The sequence below is a fragment of the Camelus ferus genome, chromosome 5 (genome assembly GCF_009834535.1).
Source record: "Camelus ferus isolate YT-003-E chromosome 5, BCGSAC_Cfer_1.0, whole genome shotgun sequence".
NCBI classification, from domain to species: domain Eukaryota; kingdom Metazoa; phylum Chordata; class Mammalia; order Artiodactyla; family Camelidae; genus Camelus; species Camelus ferus.
The window spans coordinates 21,632,859-21,658,444 of record NC_045700.1 but is presented as its reverse complement, the minus strand read 5'-3'; the positions used below and the strand labels follow the sequence as shown (position 1 = coordinate 21,658,444).

Sequence of the window (25,586 nt, the reverse complement as noted above, 5' to 3'; positions counted from 1 at the left end):
CAGAATAACAAATGGTGACCTGGGTCGAAGCTGAATGCCTGATTGGGTTTGATATGGAGGCCAGGAGAGAGGAACGGGCGTTCAGACCTTAGGTTTAATGGGAAATAAAGCTGACTCACGTGAAGTTGAGGTTTGGAGCCAAGCTCTCTGCTAGAAACCAAAAACTGGAATAGGATCCCTTTGCTTCTGAAAGGAGAATAAAACAAACAGAAAATGTTGCTGCTAGTTGCTGCCTCAGATGGTTGTTTAAATGAAGTTGTGTGCCTAGAGATGTAGGCATGAAGGAGGCTGTGTGTGTAGGGGTAGCAGTGGGTAGATGGGAAATTTTGCTGTGAATTTAAAACTGCCCTAAAAATAAAATCCATGGAGGAAAAAAGCGTTCATATAAATTTTATTGTTTAGTATAGCCTATCATTCAGTTACAAATATTTAAATATATATATTATGATTTCTTTATTAATCCATTATTTTGAAGTGTGATTTTAGTTTTCAAATGCATGGCTTTCTAATCTTTTTGATACTGGTTTATAATTACATACTTGTGTATGGCGAATGCTTTCTGTAGACCATCAACTATTTGAAAATTTTAAGACTTCTTTGGAACCTAATATGTGGTCAAGTTTGAAAATATTTTTTGTGAGTTTGGTGTTCATATAAGGGTCCCTATATGTTCACTGGCTTAAGGTTAATAAATACATTATTCAAATTTAAAAAATGATTTAAATGAATATCTTTGTATCTATCACTAATCAAATGCTCTAAATATATTTGTATGAAATATCTTAAGAGGTGGAATTGTGGGTGAAAGTGTATTTGCCTCTTAAACAATGATACATTTTGCCAAAGGACCTATCATAGAGGTTCACAGATACTCACTGACATCAGAGTATTGGCTTCATCTGTTCTCACCAACACAGGATATTATCAGGTTTGTTAATAACCGTCAATCTGATATCAAAAAAAAATGGAACCTCAATATAGTTTTGGCTTTCTCCAATGGATAAGATTGATAGTCTTTTCACATGTGTTCATTCTTCCTTCCCTCCAGTCCCTGGCAACCACTGATCTTCTTACTGGGTGCATAGTTTTGCCTTTTGCAGTGTTGTACAACTGAAATAGGACAGTATAGCCTTTTCAAATGAGCTGCTTTCACTTAGTTACATACACTTGCATTTCTTCGATGTCTTTTCATGGCTTGTTAGCTCATTTCTTTTTAGCTTTGAATAATACTCTGTTGTCTGGTTGTACCACACTTTAGTCATTTCAACCTACTGAAAGACACCTTGGTTGCTTCCAAGTCTGGGCATTTATGAATGAAGCTACTGTAAACATCTGTGTATAGTTTTTTTGTGTGTAGGCATAAGTTTTCAACTCATTTGGGTAAATAGCAAGGAGTGTGATTGCTGGATCGTATGTTTAGTTTTGGAAGAAACTGCCATGCTGTCTTCAAAATGGCTGTACAATTTTGCATTCCCACCAGAAATGAATGAGAAACTTCTGTTGCTCCACATCCTCACCAGTATTTGGGCATATCAGTGTTTGGGATTTTTGTCATTCTAATAGGTTTATGCTAGTATCTAAGTGTTGTTTTAATTTGCATTTTCCTAATAACGTATGATGTGGAACGTCTTTTTATATGCTGTTTGCTACTAAATTATTTTTAATAGTTAAATGTTTCAAACAGCCTAAATAGGCCAAAGTAGAGCTGTAAGTAGAAACATGATGGCATATCCACATGATAGACTGCCGTGCAAAAATTTTAATGAATGGAAATCACTATAATACACTGATATGGACGTTTCCCTTTAATGAAGTATTGAGTAAAAAGTGAACAAAAATAATTAGTGGGTGTAGTGTGAAAATTGTTTAAATAAAAAAGAAAATAAAGTATATTCTGTAATAAAAATATTTCTAGAAGGATTCACAAGAAACTGTTGTCAGTATTTGTCTTTGAGTAGGGAGAAGGGTGGCGAGGGAGGAAGAGTGAGAAGGCATCATAATTGCACAGTCTCCTCTGACGATTGACTGTCTTTCCAGGAGTAGTGATAGACTGGTGGTGACCCATAACCTTTCACTCTTGATTACACTGGAAAAAGCAACATACATTTTCAAATTGGGTCCCAGGGTAGGGTTAAGAGTTAAGGATGAAGTGGTCTTTAGCAAAGAATGTAACAAAACTAACTGGCACACACGGGGATTTAACTCTGACAGTGATTTTGTAAACACCATCCTTGGTTCTGCTCCTCTGATGTAATGATAATCCATCGTGGGCTTGTGTGAATGGCCAAGTGTTATTCTTTTCTATGTTTAGGTTGGTTGTTTTTCTTTCCTTTCCCCCATTGTGGTATCACTAAATAAAAAGTGAAATGATAAATTTAATCATTGTTAAAAATCTGAGTAACTAGAATGAGAAATATCCTACAGTGGGATAATGATTTTTTAAAAATTATATGTTGGATTGTATAGGAAGAATTTCTAAATACAGCACTTTTTTTCCTTCATGTAACCAACCCTATGGAATACTTTTATCTATTTCTGATGAAATAACATGGGGAGCTCTCCATTGTCTGTGTGCTCTAAAGCTTATAAAATTCTTTGCATAGTGCTTCTGATAAGCCTGTGTATTTCTCTTTGGGTTCCTCCTGGTGGCGTTTTTAAACATTTTGCTATTATGCTTGCTCTTTTCTCCCTTCAATTCTGTGTCTTAATAGGAAATACCCTCCATTTGGCCCAGAAGGGCTCTCCTCTAGCTGTTGATCCATGACTTCCTACATCCTGTGGAACCTTAGTCACTTTCCTTGCTTATGTCTTCAATTTCTTCCTCCTCACTACTTTGCTTTCTCTTTATAAATATCCCCAGCACAGTAACTGCAAAGATATTTGATTTTATTAGTTTTTCCTGTCTCCCTCCTTCCCTTCATTAGATCATCCTGCATAGTGTACCTAGATGTCTTTTCTCTCATTTATTCCTTCACCTTTTGCTGTCTAACATCCTATCGCTACCTTTGATGGAAATTGCTGTTTCAGTGGCCACCAGGAATGATTTCTCAGCCCATCCTCTTCTTGGTCCTGCTCTGCCATTCAGTAACTACGTGAGTTAAGGTAAATTACCAAACCTTTCTAAGGTTCCATTTTTTGATCTTTAAGAGAGAGATGATAATAATAATCAATAGAAACTACAGAAAGTTCCTAGAATACAGCATGTGCTTAATGACCAATATCTTTGACTATTAATGGTGCCCAGTAACTTCTTTCTCTGCTGTGCTTTACTTTCTCTCCAACACGTGTCCTCTTCTTGAGAATTTTTCTAATAAAATCTCATATTGTCGTCTCTCCACTCACCATGTATATTTCCTTTTTTATCCCACCTTCCCTTGCCCTTTTCCCCTTTGCGTATCCCTTATATTTAATTTAAAAAACATTTATTTAATACATAATATATTTCAGACTCAAATTTGTCTCTTAATTTCTTTATTTTGCTCCTTCTCATCTTTCTGCAAGATGTCCATTGGAACCTCTTCTGTTCCCAAAGTTTCAACCATCACCTCCAAGTAAATGCCTCCCAAATTTCTGTCACTGACATTTACCTCATGCTTCAAAGCCATTTTTTTCCAATGCTATGGGTCAGCATACTGCTTTCTCTCCAAAGCCTCAAATTCTTCCTCACTTCTCTGTTTTGGTTAGAAACATGTTCGATCTCCTAAACATTTGAATTTAAAGCAGAAACTACCTTTTGACATTTTTACCTTGTAATAATTTTCCAGGTCCTACTGATACCACCTCTGAAATTTGTCTAACATCATCCCTTCTGTTCTTTCTACTCACATTATAGCTTAAGGTTAAGTCTGTATTATCCCTCACTCACACCTTTGTGTGGTCGACAGTTTTTTTTCCCTGACAGTTACTATCTTCAATCCATTCTACACACATCTTTAGCTTCTTCTTACTTTGTAAGCTGGGATCTGAGTACATACTTACTTTCTCAGAATCTTTAAATGGTTCTCCATTGTCTATAAGATTAGGAGACATTCCTTGCATTAGCAATCAACATTTCATGAGCTGTAGCCCCAAACTACTTATTATTGCTTCTAGAGAAAGTCCCACCCTTTTTTTTGCCTATGCATTTACATAGGAGTTACATCTTACCTGTGAATTGGATTTAAGAAATAAAGTTAAAACTGCATGTGTTCAAAATTACCATTGAAAATCATCCATACAGTGCAGGATACATGGTTCTGCATATATATTTCTGATGAAAATTTATACATATAACTATGTCATTAAGAAAATAATATTTAGGATGAAATAAGGAATATATATACAGAATATAATTTCACAGTGGATTCACTCAGAAATGGGAGACAGGCCAGATTAAGGAAGAGTTGATTTACTTTCCCCATGTCTGCCCTGACACATTCTCCCTGAGTAGTAGGAGTAATTACCATTCTAATAAATTTTTCTCTTTGCCCCTCCTTTTCCTTTGACATATTTTTCCTTTTGCAGAGGGTATATATTTAAATGACAGCTGTTTATATGATATGCGTTTTTTTTGTGTGTGTGTCGACATCTAATATTCACTGCCACCCTTCAAAACCCCTTTCCAAATAACATCTTAGTAAAGCTTTTTCTCAGCCTTTCACTCATACGTGTTTTCTAGCTCCTTGAAGTTTCATAACACTCTGTGATGGTTATATGGCTTTTATCTGATCCTTTTTTATAGAACGTTTGTCGCTACTAGACTTATTGCTCCACAAGGTCAGGGATTTGTCTTTCCTGCTTTACTGCACTCTTTAGTCGCTCGGCAGGCACAAAACACTCAATAAGTATTTGTTGAATCGAACTGAAGCCAAACATTGTTAGAGAAATAAACATGTATATGGTATTAAAGGCTAGTAGTGTAAAAATTAAAAGAAAAGTTGCATTTCTAAAACCAATATTCAAAAAGACATATTATTGAGTAAATCCACTTGGATTCTTGTAAAGATTCACTTATCTTCATACCCATGTTCTTGATACTAACTGCCAGTCATATCCCAGAACAGAAATTGTCCTGTCATAGTGTGTTGTCTTTAATTAAGATAAAAGCAAATTAAGCAGTTTATAAAATATTAAATCTAGTTTTTTAAAAATAGCCAAAGCAGTTGAACAGAGAGAAGAGAAACTCCAGAAGCGAACATACAAATTTGAGGAAAGCAGCACATTTTCTAGGAATTCCTAGAAACTCATAATTTCTCTATGGCTGTTAACTTTGTGCTCACTTTTAACCTAAACTGTGTATTTCAAGTTTATACAAGTCAAAATAGTGCTTTTAAAGTCCTGAGTGTGTATATGAGACAGTGTGTGTTTAAGTGATTGCACTAGCTTTCATGATACCAACATGCTGATTTTTGCTCTGCTTGTTGCCATTTTTACTTGGCCATTCTTACTCTCTTTGCTCGAAAGACAAAAGTACAACTCCTACAAGAGTCTTGCGCATGCATGTTAAGAATCAAGTTGAAAACATCTTTATAAATACATAAGAAAGTATTTGTGGAACTAAACTTGATAGTAAACACCTAAGATTATTTTTTAGCATGTGATGTCTCTTTAAGAATTAGAAAAGACAAAGAGGTTTACTTGGTTATTTGAACTTATTTGTGCATGACTATTAAAAATTATTTTTAAAGATTGTGGTTTTTTTAGCTATTGAATATTTATAATTTCTGTAATATGTTTTGATATTATTAATCTTTATTTTGTTTTAATAATACTAATTTGACCTGAGTCTCAGCTTTCTTACATACAAAGGATGGAGCGTAAACAGGGAAAGTTGTGATACTTTTTTTTTTTTAAAGTTTTATGTCCAGTAATTTGGCTATGTCAGGATTTATCTTGATATAAATCAAGTAAAAATTAATATTCTTCAAGCATATTTGCTAAGGTCATTTGCTTTTGAATTTTACCTAATTAATGGTCATGAATTAGAAATTTAAACTTACCATTCCTGATGTACCCTCTTATCTACATATTTGTAAGAATTAAAACCAAGCGAATAAGAAAGAAGCAATTAAGCTTCAAACAGCCCCTGCAAAATCAGTGGGAGGAGAGAGCTACTGAAACTTGTCAATTTTATCTAAGCTACGTATTCATATTTATTCTTATCTCTGGTAACAGAATCTATGTTAAGGTTATTAACCAGTTGCATAAGATTTTTCTTTACCTTTTCCAGGCAACATTTATATCAAGAATGGCAAATGGGCTTTACTGCTATTCTGACTCTGAAAGATTGATAGTGATTTATGGATGGGTTTGTTGAAACAATTCTAAGGTCATTCTGGAGTCAATGGTTATGAATTTCATGATGGATTGTGATGTCTAGGGGGGAAAAAGGGAAGCTGCATTTTGATTTACCAAACTGAAAATGGAAATTACTCTATTATTCTTGAACTCTCCCCCTTCATTCTATTATACTTGCAAATGATCCCATACAATGTAATACTTTAGTACAGAATGTCATATTGTAGACTACAGTTGTATGTTATACATTGATCTTGTCTTGCTAACTAGATTGTAAACTCCTTGGTCTTAAACAGGAAATAGGTCTTAAAACTTTCTTATATTACCTGGAGTCTCTAGGAAAATCTAAGGCACGAAGTAACCTCTGTGTCTGTGGAAACTACCAGACTTTGTGGTATATGTGTATGTGTTTCATCTTTATCATTTTAAAAATGAACTAGTTCTTTCTTGGAAATATGATAGAAGGAAAACAAAAAAACACAAAAGGATTCAGTGAAAAATGCATCTCTCTCCTAGTCCAGGTTCCAAGTACCTCAGATCTTCCTCACCGGGGGCAATCACTGTTAACTATTTCCTGTGTAGCCCTCCAGAAAGAATTCATGTAGAGACAAGCCTACACATGTATTTATATTGATACATTTTTAAAATATAGTCACAGATATTGGTAAACAGATAAATCTCTTTTAACATACAGGAAATTCTCAGTTGTGGGCCTTTTTTAAATTAATATGTTTTAGAGATTGTTTTATCTTAACTTATGCAGAATTATCTCATTCTTCTTCACTCAAGTATATATTGCAATGTATGAATGCATTGTAATTGATGTTACCCGTCTTGCAATGCTGACTGCAGTTGTTACGAGACCTTGCCTGATACATACAAAGCAACGACTCGTATCCTTGCATATGCATCTTCCTGCATTTGGGCAACTATACCAATGAAAAAAGTTCTAAAATTAGAATTACACTGGTGAAGAGTTGATACATTTTTCATGTACTAGATATCATAACACTGCCCTACAGAGAGATTATCACAAACTGTGGCCTTTGGACACTGGAGCTGTTTTTTTACATGCTTATCAAAACTGTCTTTGTGTTATTCAACTTTTTAATCTTAATCAATCACAGAGAAAAAATGGTATCAAATTGCTTTTTTGTTTCCTTTTTTAACTGAAAGATGTTTTGAACAGCTTGTGTCTGTAAGCCATTTTTGATTCATTGTGAACCTCGCACTTACATTGATACTGATCTTTATAATAATGGTTTCTAAGAGCCTTTTGTATTTGAAAGAAATATACCCTTTTTGTCAAATATAATGAAATTTGTTCTGGTTTATTGGCTTTCTGTTGACCTTATATATGGATTTTATTGTTTATTGTGGAATCAAAAATATTTAAGTGTATCAGTTTCTCCTTTACGTTTTCTGATTTGGTATAATTACCATTTCAAAGTTTTCTTTTAATAGCTATTTTATTCTAGAATGTTTGTGCATTTATCATTGTTGTAATTTTAAAATGTTTACATCTTTGATCTATCTAGAATTTATTTTGGTGTCAGTATCAAGAAAAGAGTAAGCTTTATTTATTTTTTTCCTCCAGATGACTCACCAGTAATCCTAACATTAATTTTGTAATTATTCACTACTATTTTAAATTACCAATTGTTGTATATTAAAACTATGCATAAATGACTTTATTTTGATGTCTCTATGCTAATTATTAATATGCTTATTGGTATCCTGTTATGGAAAATTTTAGCTACTGTTACTTTAAAATACTTCTAAATATTTGGTGTATATATAGTTCCTACTCATCAATCTTTCTCTATTTGTTTTTAAGAAGACTGCTAATGATATTTGCAGATTTATTTTCTTAAGTTTAGGGTAAATTTGTAGCATTACAATAATATTGTTACTATTTTATTGGTATGGTATTAATTTGGGGAAAACAATATTTTTATATTAATAAATCTTCCTTTCCAAAACCAAACTATATGTTTATTCAAGGCTTCTTTTGGGGTTTCTTTGTAAACTTTTAAAATTTTTTTATATAAATTACATACAGTTTTTTTTGTAGTTTAAACCAAAATACTGTGTTTATTGTAGATTTTATTTGACCTTTTCTTCCACTGTATTATCTTTGTATATATGAAATCTATTGATTTTTGTGTAATTTTTGAAACTAGCTACATATTTTTAATTTTTAGTTTCTTATAGTCCTTATTTAGCTTTTATTGATTTATAATTATGATTGCATTAACTGCATGTAGCAATATTCTTTTCTAATTTTATACCTTATTTCTTTCTACTGTCTTATTGCATTACATAATATTTCTAGACAATGTAAAATAATAGCCTTATTAGTTTTATTTATGATGTTGAGGCAAAATAATGTTTCTCCATTTATAATCACATTCATTAATAGAGTATTTGTCAATTTACTTAAATTTGGGGCTTCAAAAGATACTGATAGCCTTTACCTAAATGTAGGGTTCTGAGAGCATCTTACACTACTATACAAATATATCTTTATAAAGTTTTCTTTTAGAAGTATTGTAATTAAACTCACAATTAGTGACAGATTTTTTTTTTTTAATAAGGTAAGGCAATCACTTGAAACTAAAGAAGATATCAAGGCTTTAACACTAACACACTTTAACAACCAGGGCAAGAACTATTCAAATGCTGTCACGAAAATAAACTGTCAAAATATCAGCAAATGGATTTCTTGCTAATGGCAAGCAATTCTGCCTCTAACTGAATGCGATAATGACCACTCATTACTTTAGTGACTTAATTAAAAAAATCGAATGCATGTTGTTTCTATTTTCTTAAGGGAGATGTATCAACAAAGCCTGGGTATGTGATGGAGATATCGACTGCGAGGATCAGTCAGACGAAGATGACTGTGACAGTTTCGTGTGTGGACCACCCAAGTACCCTTGTGCCAACGACACTTCGGTCTGCCTGCAGCCAGAAAGACTCTGCAATGGGAGAAGGGATTGTCCGGATGGGTCTGATGAAGGCGATCTCTGTGGTATTGCACGTTTCACCGCATTGCTTCTCTCTGGAGACTAGACCCTTTTAGTCTACTTGCTGATACTTCTTATAGTAGCATTTGTTCCTTCCATTCATTCCCTTTAAATACAACTTTTAGGACTGAGCCCTACTTACATTTTTCAGGCCCTATACATCTATAAAACAATTAAATACGATCATAAATTTCTAAAAATGAGGCAGAAGAGGCTAGCCTGTACCCAACTAACTTAACAGTTGTACAGCTGTGTTTATCGTTGAGATCTCTGATTGGTCAATGCTGTTCCTACAATTGAACTGATTATTGTTGGTCAAGTGGGAGATCCCTGTTATTGCTAACCATGGGATAAAGTTTACCAGTTGGATTTTGTTAGGCTTTCTGATCATTACAATAGAAGACTTTTTTAAAAGAGGAAAGAGACTGGATAATGAAACCAACAGAGTATTACTCAATCTTATATAAGTTTCTCCGAAGTTTTTAGCCTTCATCCAGTAGGTTTCTTTAGTGTGCTTCATCTAGTTAAAATGATGATTTCAGTCTGATAGCTTTTGAGCTTTGAAATCACTTTTGACTAGCCATCTCCCTGTGCCAACCAGCACAAACAAAGCAATTACATTTCCTTCTCTGTGGGGAGATCAGAGATTTAGCAAGGAGATCTTAAAATTTTATTTTCAAGATAATACTGAAGGTGACATCAATAGAGTAATGAGGAAAAGTTTACAGAATGATAAGAACAAAAATGAGATGACTTGAGGCTGTGAGAAAATGACTTTTGGAAATGATAAACCTGCCTGATTGGAAACGGGGAAAACAACTACATTTAAGCCTAAAGTTATCACATTTTGATCTGAATTGAGCATTAATGGCATTACTGAGTGAATAAAAAGACTGTTACTCTTTTTAAAATTTATATAATAATAATCCTTTCTTTGAAGAGTCTGTCAGTCTGTAAAACAACCCTGAAACAGTAAATGCAACAGTCATCATTCAGTGATGCTAACATTTCAAAAAAAAAAAGCAAACAAAAACCCTAAAATTAAACCCCCAAAATTACAGATAAAAGATGACTGTGTTCAGTTCTTTTTCTCTTAGCTTGTTCTCCCTGATGGAGTAGTTTGCTGGAGAGAAACATCTCTTATATCACAGTGTCTGAGAGCTGCTCATGAAGTCTGTAAGAGCAATTCTAAAAGAAGGAAACTATTGACAGTCTTAAAATTGGAAGTGTATAATTATAGGAAAAAATGAGATTTTGCCAAGTTTAAATTCTATGCTTTAATTACTTCAATTAAGTCATGTAGGCAGGGGGCTTAATTTCTGGAATTGTCAGTTTCCTCACAGCAAAAATGGGGATAATGATACCTATCAGGAAATCATGTAATAATACCTGAGGCCCTACAGGTATTGAAATAAATTGATGTTTTTCCACCTTGTCTTCACCTTTTGGGTTAAATGAAGTGAATAAAAGGCAAAGAAGAGAAAATACAGTCATTAAGAAAAATGAGGAGAAATCATATGAAAACACAGCCTTATTTTCCTATCCTCTACTCTCTGAATTGGGAAAATAAGAAGAAAGGGGTTTCTTCTGAATTCATTCCTTTGTCAGCTTCAAGACTGAAAATTGCTTCTTGCTTATCAAGCTATTGTACTGCATTGGCTAAGGAGGCCTGCTCAAAGGTTTTAAATGATTACAGAGAGTGAAAAAGGTTACAGTCAATCTGGATGTGGAAGTACCAGAGAAGATAAAAAGACATTTCTAGCCTGATTAACTGTGGCATATTGAACTCACACGCTCTGTCCTTTGTGATGTGAAGCTGAGGGAGAATTAGAACAATGAAAAACAAAAGCACTGGTCAAGGGATTGAATTGCCTTCCATGTTTCTTCTTTTCCCCTAAAAATGTGCTTTCATGTGTACCCTTGTACTGTCAATTAGGTAGGTGTTATCTTTTATAGGCAGCATTGGTTCTTGTAGAGAAATGACACTTTGGTTTCTTGTTTTCAAGTCCTTTCCCCAGCAGTCCTAGATTAGGTCCTGTTCAGCGAGGCAGGTGTGCTGGCTTGAGTCCTGCAGCAATGGGCATAATGAATCATTTACCCAGTGAACATGAAAGATACACCCAGTAAATTAACTTTAAATAATTGATGTCGATTGGTGAGTAGCTAGAAAGTGGCTTTTAAAGAGATACCCCAAGTTGAACGTGTGTTTTAAACCACTTGGTATAGATGATGAAAATGTAGGGTTTGCCCCCTTACTTCTTCCAAAAAGTTACATCCAGAAGAGCTGTTTGGTTTTTTTCCCATTCTCCTACCCTGCCCCCTCTTGAAACAAAAACAAGGATTGATTCATATCCTGCTCCTCCATACATGTAAAATTTATGATAATGGTTTGTAATCTGTAGATTGAATACTTGTGGGATGTCTTGAGATGTAAAAATTCCATTTTAGGTAGTGGGGTTCTTTGTTTTCTCCAAATAAATCTGATCTATAAAATTAAAAAAAAAAAAAAGGAAAGCTCAGGAAGGTAAATCTAATCCTAGTGAAGAGATAATTTTTTCAGGGGGATTTTTAAACGACTTTGAGAGGAAAGAGATATGCACTTAAGAAACAAATAAGAAGAGACTTTTATTATTCAAGAGTAGAATTAACTGTTGATTTTCATTATAAGGGTGTGTCAAAGGTAAACAAAGCTGGACACTAAAGGGATAAACATAAAATTTTATTCAGTAATAACTATTGCAGTAGGAAAGAGTGTCTAACATGCATTGAAATCAACTTCACCAAAACAAAAGTTGAGAAACTTTTTAAAGGCTGGAATGTGCTATGGGAAAGGCACTAAGGGATCTTAAGGGGGTTTGGTCCATTTGACTAGGCCATCAGGTTTGTTAATAGATGCTCCCAAAGAAGAAACAAAGTTCTTATATCTTTAAGACTGGAGGGAGTGGTGTAAGTTAGAGTAAGATGCTCACAGGGCAGGGACTAATAATAAGAGAATTATGTCCTGGAATGTTTGCATTTCAAAAAGGTGGCTCTCAGGTCCTTGGAAACACAGTTCTGGGTGGTAGAAGATTTACATCGAAAAGGTACAGAGAAAGGATTTACATTGCAAGCTCTCTACAGTGACTGGCCTAAGATGGGGTTAGTGGCCTGTCTGCCTATCACCAGGTTTTTGCTGGAAGAAACAGTAAATTCTCCTGGCAGCATCAAGGAACTTCTCTGGCAGGCACTTTAGGGCAGGGTGAGGGGTGCTCCTTAAATGACCTCAGCCATTCTAGGTCATTCTGTCAATGCCTCAATGAACTGTTAGAAACTGTGCTAGTGTTTGTTCAAGTCTCTTAGTAGGTTGGGAGTGGGGTGTTGGGGAGGGGAGTAGGCAATGAAATTGTGCTGATTGTCTGCATTTTTTGTAAGCTAATATTGAGGACTAGTTCAAAGGAGGACTCCGAGGAGCTTGACTTGAGTTTGGTCAATGAGAGTCTTTGTCAGGTAACAGAAAATTGAAAAAGAAGCTGCCGGATTCAATGATAGTTTTAGAGTTTTAGAAAATTCTTAAGGAAGAATTGGCAAGGGACTAACCATACTAATATTGGCATTAAATGTAGATATTAAATTATAGATTTCAATGTGAATTTTGTCTGTCCAAAAATCTATGACTTAATTCCACAGGTAGTGTCAAAAAGAGACAACTGAATACTGAGAGAACAAGAGAATAGTCTGACTTGAAATAAGCTGAAAGGTTTTTCACCTGCTGTGTATGATGACATTTCTTTACAGTAATTCTTTTGAAAAAGAATGTCAGTTGAACTAAAATGGGGCAAATACTTTGAAATGCTGCTGTTTTGAAATGATTATGATTACTGGTAGACAAACATATTTGGAGGAACTAAGAAATGAATTTTTTTTCCTAAAATCATACCAAGCTTGAATTGAATTCTTAGAGAAAACATTTAATGTAATCATTTTTCTTTTTCTTTTCTTATTCTTGTAACTTCTTTTATGGTTACAAATAATGTAAAGAATAGTTGACCCACATAGAAGTTTAAAAAGTGTAGAGAATATTTTTTAAAGCCTTACATTTTAGCACAATTTTTGAACTGGATGAATTTCCATAGAGGACAGGAAATATTTCAGGTATATAAGCAGATACCGTTGCAATTTGCCAGTCGTTGAACAACATTCCTGTTCACCATGTCTCAGAACACACCTAATTAAACAGACTTTGAAAACTACTCAAATGTATCTTTAAAGCAAAGAAAGACAAAGCTGCTTTTGGCCTTATTACTATGTACATAATAGTACATATTAAAAGGTAATGTTGTGGTTGTGAAAACAATTTTCTCTATTTTCTGCTGTTTTCTCAAGGGCATAAGTATGACACCTTGAAATTTTCCCAGTTGGAACAGTACTAGCTCAGTTTGGGGGCAGTTGTGTGCTTTTTGGACAATTTTTTAAAATTTATTTATTCAACAAATATTTTTACCTGCTTACTCTATGCTAGACACTGTACTAGCTGTTGGCTATACACTGGTAAACAGAACAGATATTGTGTGTACCCTCATGGAACTTAAAATTCTGTGATGAAATAGAATGATAAATAAATATATCTAATTTGTAATTATAAGTGTCATGAAAGAAAAGTTCTCTTTACTTATAAAATAATCATATTATTCGTACAGTAAATATTAGTTGCTCATTATTTCGGCCAAAAGACCAGGTTAACATTTTTGTATACCGTTTATTATGTGTCCATGGCCTCATTGAATTAATCATAGTAGCCAATATATAAGGTACAGTGTACAGTTTACCTAACTTAAAAATAAATGTCTGTAGCCAGTAAAGAAAAAAAAAATTACCCATTCTGGGTTATCATTATAAATAAGACCAAAGATGCATAAAAAGGTATATAGATGTATTTATGTATATCTGCATATGCCTATATATTTATAAATACTGAGATAAGTCAGATTTTCAGATAATCAATATATATGCATTCCTTTTTGAAGACCTCAACTGATTTTGCATAACTGCTAAAAGGCTCAGGGTAATCTTTCCAGTAATAATAGAAACATTAAACTCATTTTACTTCTTTGGAGTAAAACCAGGTGTACTCCAAAGGTTTACAGAAATGAAAATCTTCCATTCCCAATTCCTGTCATATAAAATTATATTTGGTCTTTGGATGAATTTTTTCATCATTTCTACCCCAGCTGCTGAGGGAAAAAAAGTCTAGAGAGCTTTCTCCCTTTATTATATCCTTTCTCTAATCCCAGCCTTAGAGAATTGAGTTCAATGATAAGTATATAATTGAGTAAAACAGTTGGTAATGCGCTATAATCTGTTCCTCTCCTTTTATAGATGAATGTTCACTGAACAATGGAGGCTGTAGCAACCACTGTTCTGTTGTTCCTGGAAGAGGAATTGTCTGCTCCTGCCCTGAAGGTCTTCAACTCAACAGAGACAACAAGACGTGTGAAATTATAGATTACTGTAGCAGGCATCTGAAGTGCAGTCAGGTGTGTGAGCAGCACAAGCACACAGTCAAGTGCTCGTGTTATGAAGGGTGGAAGTTGGATGTGGACGGTGAAAGTTGCACAAGTGTTGGTAAGTAAACGTGTGTTTTGCTACATTTAAGAATAGCAGGTGGCATGTGGTGTGTCTGTATCCTGCTATGTTTAAGAATGAATATTGAGGAAAAAAATCCAAAAAGACCTCAGAAAATTAATAATGGATTCAGCTAATTTTATTGTTTTTTGTTGTTCTTTCTTGTGGGGGGGGGTAATTTGGTTTATTTATTTATTTTAATAGAGGTACTGGAGATTGAACCCAGGACCTCATGCATTAGCTAATTTAAGAAAAGCTGTTTAGCTTAATGTGTCAGACGAGACCTACTCAAAAATCTTCTGGACAGAAAATATTACAGTAATCCTTATCATAGCAATCCATCAGATTATTTTTTCCTTAAAAAAAGGTTTTCATCATCATTCTCCCTAGGGGCTTATTTTTGTATGCTCCAAAGCATTTACTTTATTTTTCTTCAAATGCTTTTCAGAACCCTCCATTTAGTCTGGCCCGGTCCCACACTTCCCGTTGTATTTCTATTACTCTTGAAAACAACTCCTTGCTCTTGGCTGTTTATCTGCTAATTGTCCATTTAAAACATTCTGCTGACTCTCTAGGTCATATTCCGCAGTAGGAAAAGCAAACAAAGGCTATGGAATTTGACATTTGAACTCAACTCCCGTAGCTGGCATTCCTTATGTATGAAACCCCAGGCAGGTGACCTAAAACTTCTTGAGCCTCAGTTTTCTCATCTTTTAAATATTAATGCCCATTACGACAACATGTTACAAGAATAACAAGCAGCACTTGTTACTGTGCCCCACACCCGCTAGGTGCTTAATGATTGATGGCTTCCCATTGTCTTCTCCGGGTTCTTAGCCAGAGTCCTGGGACACTTGGATGTCCATGGATAGAACTGAAAGCGTCCAGGAACTTTGTCAAGGATAATTTTATACCTTTATTTTCTTTAACCTCTCACTGAAAGTTAACATGTCTTTCGATTGTGAATATTTGCCGTAGACCAGTTATTAGCAGCAACTATGACTGTGTCTCAGGTAGAAGTGATAAACATATTCATATCTTGTCAAAGTTTTGCCAATTTCTCAAAATAGCACTTACATTAAAGCTTTGAAAACTACGACTACTTTAGTAATGGGAGTCACTAGCCCCACTGTTCAGTCTTGTTACTGAATGCATTAGTGAAGAAAAAAAAAGTACATACATTACTACATCAAAAAGTGGTTTTTATTGAATTTCAATAATTGCATTTCAGTATATTTGATTCCTTTGTGTAAATTTTTTTTTACTTTTCTCTTACTTTTTTTGTACTTTTTAGAAACTTTCTAATTAAGAGTACACAGCTTTCATCAGACTCCTAACAACCCATGTGTCATAAACTTTTTAAATTTTGTCTCTTCTACTTAGATTGTACTTTCCCTCTTTGTCTCTAAAAATTCTTGTTATTCTTTAAAACCTGTTAGCTCAAATCTTTCTTCTTTAATGGAATCTTCCAAACATTCTTGCTGTCCACTTATTTCTCCTTTCTGCATCTAGAATTTGTCCAAGAAAATACGTGATCACATTTTTTTATACTTACCTTTTTCCTTTACTTCTTATCTCTCCAATGAAATAATAAGCATCTTGAATTCAGAAATCAAGTTATAAATTCTTCTCTTGTGTTTCACATAATATCCAGTAAAATAATATATAATTAAAAACATGATATTTTTCAGAGAATATTAAATTATTTTATTATTTCAAATGTTGCTTTGTGGTTGTTTTATCCTACCTGTTAAAATTTGAGTCCTAGAGGCATAAGTTTAGCAAACATTTATTTGACTCTTTGGCCTCTAAAATTTTTGCACAAAGTATTTGGCAAAAGAGGTTAAAAAAAACAGCAGTTTGTTGTATAAAAATAGCCATTTCATTTATACACATATTTAAAGTAGGGAAATGATAGCTTAAACTTTAACCTTAGATCTATTTATAATCATGTTTTTCAAGAGAATTGGCTTCATATCTGTTTTTTAGATACAGATGACAAGATGATGGACTTACAGTGTTTTGATACTCTATGAAATCAATAACAGCTCATGTTGAATATTAGAGTAATTCAACATTTGAGTGTAAGTTACCAGGTACATAGATAATTCCCCTAATGGAATTGACCTGTCTAACTCTCAGCTTAGAAAGGAACTAACAGTACCACATCATTTCTCACTGTTAAGATTGCTACACCTGGTTCTTTTTACAATTTAAGAGAGAAGCAAAAGTATATTTTACCTTTTAAAATCAATACAGAGTTTTTCTAACATGGAGACTTCAACCTGCTGATAATGTGTGCCTTCCCCAACATACAGTCTACCAAATACCATTGTCAGCATTTATGTTGTCTCAGGTAATATAGATTTTGTTAGGTATTGAAAATTATTTTTGATTTAAATAAATTTTTATATATAAAAAGGACTTATTCTGTGTTTTCTCCATATCATTTCTTTGGAAAAACCTATAGCAGATTCATAGTTCAGTAAAAGTATTGGACTATTAACTATTAGACTTTAAAAGTGAAATTTCTTTTTCTTGCTCTTCCTCTGATCCTTTTTGCATCATTCTTAAGCTGAGTCCTTCTTTTTAAAATGTGTTCTCTCTCTTGAATGCAGTATCTGTACTTACTCTTCTTGACATTTAAAAAATAAAGAATAACAGCGCTGTTTATGCCTCAGATTAGAAGCATGACTTGCTCATTTTTTTCTCTTGAGTTTTCCTCTGTACTTATATTTTCTTTTTTCTCCCTTCTTGTTCCTTCCTAAATTCTTTACAATCTGTCTTTGACTGAATTGCTGAAGTCACTCTATTTTCTCTAAGTTCTCTCTTAACATTTTATTAGTCAATGATAATGATGTTCATAATGCTATTTTTATGATCTTTTTTTTTTTTAATATGCCTGCAAATCTCACTTCTCTTGAGTACTTGGATACTTTTGCTTTATTAATTCCTTACATCTTCCCTCTTTAATACATAATTTATTAATCACCTTTGTCCTAAGTATTTTCTTTTTACTTATGAGCACCTAGAATACTTCTGCTGACTGCGTTTCTTTTCCATCTCTGATTTCTTTGCTGTTTGGTAGGTGGCTTGCTTGACAAATTTGCAGTGTATTTCTAGCAACATTGGAAAGTACATTGTAGCGTCCGTCTTTTATTTTCTTAGTCTGAATTAGGTTTGATATACCCACCAATGTGTTTCTTTGTTCTTAATCACTCATCTTTTCAGATTTTTTAATTATATTTATTTTAATAATTTATCTTTAATAAAGAGTTCATGGATATAGACAAGAAAATACATACACATAATGATCATCTATGAGTACACTGTGTTCATCACCCAAACTTTTTCTAAAAATTTTTTTGGAGCTTTACTTTATAAACATTTACTTTACTTCATATTTAGTTTATATCTTTATTGGATTATAGTTGATTTTTGGGAGCTTCATCTACTTTATTTTTTTATTTATTAAAAATTTTTTTGACTGCACCCAAACTTCAATTCTACAAGAAAAAGCACCTGTACCACAGCATAGGCCATGAGCTACACATGTTGTAATGACGGTGGCAGTCTCCTCTCTGGCTTATTTTTTGTCATCCTCTTTTTTCTACAGTTTGTAAGGAGTAAAAATCTCAAAAACTTGAAGGAATATAGTGTTTTTATTGAAAAGGGAGAAGGAAATGCAGATCTGGAAGATGAGAATTAACGGAAAGGGCTCATAGGATACAGTGATGATAAGCAGATGGGCTACCTTGGGGAACAATGGGAGATAAAAGTGAAGAGATCACAGGAATGAAGCTGTGGGGGATTTATAACCTGGCCATCCATTCCTTTATCTTAATAAAGTGAGACTTTTACGTATCAGTCTCCATACATGATTTTAAAGTAGCTCTTTATTATTTATGGAAAGAACCTCAAATCCTTCAGCCTGCCCTCCAGGGCTTTCTTCATTTTTGCTCATTGAATCTCTCCAATCTGATGTGTCTTATCCTCCACTGTGGGTTTCCACTCCGCTCATGTTATTACTGGTTTTGTCATCAGTAATGGTAGAGAATGCATAATAGCCAAGAATATGTAAATACCATGTATCACTTCATTTGACCCTCTCCTTCTTGTAGTCTGCTTTTTATCACCTGTGAACTTTCAGTGTGATAATATTTTCCACGTTCTCTCAGGAGATTTGAATCCAGTACTCTATTCAGAACGCCCTCCTCTATGAATCATTTCTTAAAGTTAATTATAATATTATTGGCAGCTACCATTTATCAAGCATCTGCAATGTGATAGGTTACTTATTTATAATTCATAAAGAATCAATATGACATTATCAATATTCTGATTTTATCCCTATGGAAAATGAGACCCAGAAGACTGCTTCCTTTGCCCAGAACCTTGTGGCAAGGAGATGTTAGAGGACAAGTTGTGAACTACATTCCTCCTGACTCCAAAACAAGAGCTTTTGCAAGCTGTTACAAAGGCGTGGGATATCTTTATGTGCTGTGTGCCCTCAGATCCCCATGATGCCTTTGAAGAGTCAATGTTTTATGAGCTTCTCTCTCACACCTAAACTTTTTTTAAAAGCTGAGAGAAGGATGATGATGATTATTATTATTATTTTATACTTCTTTTGAAACATAAAAATTTTGTACCAAATACTTGTTGAATGTAAAAGTTTCCTTTACTACTTGAAACACTAATAAGTTTTGACTCTGTTTTTACAGTCTGTGCTTTGTGTACCACTGATAGATTGCTTCTAACCACTGTGTAGTATCACATGACATGTACTCACTTGTTTTTATTTATCTCCCGTAGAGGTACACTTAAGTTGCCCTCAATCTTTACACAAATACTGCTGCCATAGACAGACATTTACCTATACCACAAATCTGCATGAAAAAAGTTGGGGGGCTAAAATGACTGACTTGTGGGATGTGCTTATACTTGCTACGAGTAAGTAGAACCAGTGGCGCTTCAGAGTGGTTGAACAGTCTACATCTGCACCAAAAGTACATTTCTGCAGTCTCCACATCCCTGCCAGTTCTAAAAATTATCAGTTCCCTCCTACACAATAGATAAGGGCAAAGTGCTTTTCATTGCTTTAGTTTGTATTTTTCTTCTTATTTATGAGTTTGAGTATCTCTCTATATGCTCATTAGCCTTTTGCATTCCTGTTAAGACTGTTGCCTTCCCTTATTAATTTGTAGAGATTAACCACATGTTCCAAACTTTATTATTTTTATTGAGTTATAGTCAGTTTACGATGTTGTGTCAATGTCTGGTGTACAATGTTCCAAGCTTTAAACATTTCGAGTATCTTCTCCATTCAGTCATCCGTCTATTAATTCAGTCACATTGACTTTTGTTAAACAATTCCTCTTTCTCCTTCACTCACACCTTTCTTTGCTTCATTTCTTTTCTTACTTTTCTTCCTCCAGTAATCTTTTTTTATCTCCTCCATATTCAGTGTCTTCTGGGCTATTTGTTCATTGATTCTTATAATTAGTCATTCATTTACTTAAGTAATCACAAATATTTGTTAAATGCAATCTAGCAAAAGGCCCTGGCCTGTGTCCTAGAAATGCAGACATTTTTGCTCAATCCCTTATCACACTGATCTCTCTCATTCTTCACTTTCTCTCTCTCTCCCTCTCTCACTCTTGCTCCCTCTCACACACACACACATGCCAAATGCAGATTCTTACCACTTATTTCTTGAAAGAATAGGTGAGTTAAAAAAAAATACCTGAACTATAAACAGAGCTATTGGGAATAAATACTTAGAAATTTTCAGGTATGCAATTAAGAGATAAACAAAAAATTGGGTCTCAAGGAAAGTTGATGGATAGTAAGTGACACAATCTTATAAATCCATACGTTTGAGTAATATTAAAAGCCTACTCTACCCTTCATCCTATAGGTTCTATGTCCTCTGACTTCATGTATATCACGTTTTAGTCAAATTTGACTACCATTCATACCCAACATAGCTATGGCTGAAGGAATGGAGGAAAGGAAGTAATAATATATATTGAGCCAGAGAAATGATAGACCATTTACCATTTCATAAGTTTCTACTGTGTAAAAGAAATGTACATGAAGATGAGGACAGAGAAATCCAAATAAATTCTTAAATATGAGAACAGAAAAGGCAGTAAAAATTCTGAAATAGCAGGAGAGAAAACATTGTAACTATAATATTACTTTTTGTTTGATGATATTATATGTACGATAAAAAATCAGGAGCTATTTGCATAGGCTGCTCGTTGTAGAGTTATGCTCGCAGTTTGCCCTGAGAGGACCATAGAGGGGTTCTTCTTCTCAGACAAGTCATCTACTGCTTTCATATTGTCTCCTATAAAAGTCATTATGCAAACCTGTAGTGGGACTAAAAGAAAATCAAAGAAAAGAGAATTATAGACAGAAGACTACAGTCTTTTGAATGTTTATAAAAGCTACTTGCGGTGTGCTACATTTATAAACATGAAGTTCATTACTGTAAAAAATATAAATTATAACCTTTTTGGTATATATGTCATCTCATAATATGCTTAAGTAGAAAAATTTCAAGCCATTTCTATACTAAGAGTGTTATGTGCTGGTCTGAGCTGTTAAATTCAGTCATTTATGAGACAGGAGCTAATATACTAGAAAAATTGTTGGAAGACTGTAAAAAGGATGACTACTTCACATTTTTGTTGATATTCAGTTTGCCTCAAAAGAAGTTAATATATCTGCATCAAAACTGAAACACCAGAAAATTCTTCATTGTGTTTTATCTTTAAATGTTTTATACAAAGTTTTGTTTGTTTCATTTTAAGAAAACACCATTGTGAGACCTGGAATTTTAAAAGCCAGTCTTTATAATTTCCCACTAGTATATGAAATGACATATTGGATATTCATTCCAGCTTTTATTGTTTCCTCCTGGAGAAAAGAGCTTTGGTTATTCTGAAATAAACCAAAAGAAATCTTGAAAGTAGAGACACATGGAGAAGTTATTAAGATTCACAGTTCAAATATGAAAGAATTTGAGTACTTACATTTTTTTAATTTTGGTAAACTGATGTATTATAGTCAAGCATAATCAAGTAAATACTTAGTAAACAACTATATTCTCAATGTTACATGACTCTAGTAAATACAATAACTTGAAAAACCTTTGAGCAGTTGTAACAAAATAGTGTAGTGGCCATTGTTCAGAGAAAACAAGGAATGTTTTTAATCACTGTTCATTTTATCAATAAAATTTTTCAAACATATTGGAAGCCAATGGAGAATAATGTATTCACATCCAATATTTCTAAAATATTGAAAATTTGATATTCAAGGTACAAATTATTTTTAAAGTAATGAAACATTAGGTAACTTTGAAGCCCTCTGTAAATTCATTCCTCCATCGCAAGAGGTAACTATTTTGCAAAATTGATGCTTCTATTCTACCATAGTTTGTGTTCTTTAACAACATATAATATAATGCTTATGTTTTTAAATGTACAGAGTCATAAACATTATGTACCCACCTGGATATAGTTGGATTTTTTTACTCACAAGTATTGAGATTTATCTATAATATTTTATGTAGCTATGTTTATTCCTCTTAATTGCTATATAGCATTCTAGGGTGTAAAAAGGTTATAAAGTTTTTGTCAAAACTCTCAATTTACAATCATTGAAGTTGTTTCTAGTGTCTTGCTACATCAAACTATGTGGTAGTGAATGCTCCTGTGATGTCTACTTGTGGAAGTGTGCACAGACACACATTCAAGTGTATGTGCATCTTCAGTTGCATATATTCACCCTTTTGATTGCCAAATATATCTCCAAAATGGTTGTACAAATATACACGACCATCAGTACCTTATGAGAGTCCCTGATTGTCCAAACATTGTTGACACTAGACAGAATAATGGATCAAATCTACGCTCCTCCACTTACTAGCTGTGTAACTCTGGCACATTAGTTACATAACTTCTCTCATTTAGCCTGTGTAACAATGAGGATGATAATATCACCCATTTCAGAGAACTTTGGGAAGATTGCATAAATTAGAATTTATAAAAATTTAAGAATAAATCTACTGTGTAAGAAGTACTCTATAAATGTTTGCTATGACAGTAATTTCAGACCTCTAAACAGTTGCCTAATAAAATGGGTATCGTCTTGCTATTTTAATTGGCATAAAATTTTGAAAATACCCTCAATTTCTGTAATTATCTCCTATGGACTAATAACAGTTTATAGGCTGCACTAGTCTATGCACATACCTTTGAGAATCACTTCTCTAAATCACTCATGAGTCTTGTCTTTTTCCTTTTTTTTTTCCTAACATTTGGTTACAGGGCATAAATTTACTACAGTGTTAACAGTGATCTGTTCAGTTTTTCTTTTCTTTTTAAGTCAATTTTGGTAAAATATTTGTCTATAAAGGAGCCTATTTTATCTATTTTTAAATATGTTATTAAAATGTATATTTCACTCTTGTTTTTTGTTTTATATATTCATAGTTTTTCCTACTTTCACTCTCATTCCTTCTGTTGTTCACTTGTCCATATACATAAACATATGCATATGTTTATGTATATCTGCATGTATATGTATTGGTCCTACCATAGGTTCAATCTGTATTTTATTAGTCTTTCAAACACATGATTTTGGGTTCTGTTTGATAATCTGTTTTTCTCTGTTCTGTCAATTTCTATGGTTATATTTATTTCTAATTTCTTTGAGTTAATTCTGATTTATATTTTCTGAAGTCTTGAGTTTAAATATTTTATTAATTTTTAATGAATGAATTCTCTACTCTATTCAACTACTACAAATAGACAGAGAAGAAAAACATTGACTTTTCAGAATGCTGTATAGTCTTTCCCTAGAGAGATGGAAAGTTTTTCAGAGCTGAGTATAGTTATACAGACTAATCTTAATGAGGTCAACATTATATGTTTAGTTAACAGTGAACTAAAAATAGCATCTGTACAGTTTTTTACTTTTTATAAATTTTCCCACTTATCATATTTCTTTTTTCTTGTAACAGATAGATTGTGATACACAATTCAGTGGTTTATAGCATACTTAAAGAGTAACACAACCATTACCACTAACTAATACTAGAATATTTTAATCACCCCCTCAGCAAACCCCACAGGAGTTAAAAATCAGTCCCCATCAACCCCTGCCCCAGGTCCTGGCAACCACTAATTTATCTTCTGTCTCTGCAGTTTTGTCTATTCTGGACATTTCATAAAAATGGAGTCATAAAATATATGGTCTCTTGTGAGTGACCTCTTTCACTTGTCATAATGTTTTCAAGGTTCATCCATGTTTTAGCATAATCAGTACTTTATTTCTCTTTATTGATGAATAATGTATCTGTTGTATTGATATACCACATTTTGTTTATCCATTTATCAGCTGATGGGCATTTAGATTGTTTCCATTTTTTGCTTATTATGACTAATTCTGGGGTAACTGTTCATGTACAAGTTTTTGTGTGGACATGTATTTCATTTGTCTTGGGTGAAAACTACAAGTGGGATTGCTGGGTCATATAGTAACTCAATATTTAGCATTTTGTGCAACTGCCAAATTGTTTTCCAAAGTGGCTGTATCTTTTTAAAATCCCACCAGCAATGTATGAGGGCTTCAATTTCTACACAGTCTTGCCATCAGTTTTCATTGTCTGTCTTTTTTATTATAGTCATCCTAGGGAGTATAAAGTGATATCTCATTGTGTTTGATTTTTATCTCCCTAATAGCTAATAATGTTGAGCATCTTTTAACGTGCCTATTGGTCATCTGTGTATCTTCCTGGGTAGAATGCCTTTTCAACACTTTTGCCCATTTTTAAACTGGGTTATTTATCTTTTTAGTATTGAGTCATAATTCTTTACATATCCTAGATACATGTCCCTAATCAGATTCGTGTTTTGGAAATATTTTGTTAAATTTTGTAGGTTTTCTTTTCACTTTCTTGATGTTGTCCTTTGATGCACAAAAATAAATTTTTTCATGGAGTTCTTAAAATTTTTTCTATTGTTGTTTGTGCTTTATTGTCATAGCTAAGAAACCATTGACTAATCTAAGGTCTTAAGATATACTCCTATGTATTCTTTTATAGTTGTAGAGTTTTAGCTCTTACGTTTAGGTCTATTATAATACATTTTGAGTTAATTTTTGTATATGATGTTAGGTTCCATCTTCATTCCTTTACGTGTAGAAATCCAGTCCCCCAGCACAAATTTCTTAAAGACTCTTCTTTTCCCATTGAACATTCTGCTGGAAATTTGACTTTTGGGGTAAACTCTCAACCCATATTCGCCCTCTGGTGATTTCTGGGCTATTTGTTTCCAAGGCTGCCGCAAAGCTGGGGAAAGGAAGATGGGATTGGTCCATGTTAAATGCAACAAAGTTTGCTGTTCTTACTGATATTCATCACTTTTTTCTTGAATAAGTACTCATTGGGTTGTTACTAGAATTTGGTTAATTTCTAGAGTTTAGAGAAAGATGGTTTTTACCACTTTTCTAGTATTTTCATTGTTTTTATGGTGGAGACGATTTTTAGAGGTCCTCACTCCACCATTTAGGAACTATTCTCTGTCTTATTAATTTCTAATTGCTCATGCTTTTTAATCTACCCTTTTGATGTCATAACATCTCTCTGTATTTCTGAATTCCGTA

General features: G+C 33.5%; 1 protein-coding gene across 2 annotated transcripts in view; it reads left to right on the top strand.

Annotated features, from left to right (window-relative positions):
• The window catches only part of LRP1B (LDL receptor related protein 1B), a 1,593,459-nt gene that overhangs the window by 998,522 nt on the left and 569,351 nt on the right, over positions 1 to 25,586 (top strand). For both annotated transcript variants that reach the window (XM_032479383.1, XM_032479382.1), the window contains exons 22-23: positions 9,110 to 9,310; positions 14,661 to 14,906. In XM_032479383.1, coding sequence (XP_032335274.1) covers positions 9,110 to 9,310; positions 14,661 to 14,906 — 447 coding nt within the window. The remainder of the gene's footprint in view (positions 1 to 9,109; positions 9,311 to 14,660; positions 14,907 to 25,586) is intronic.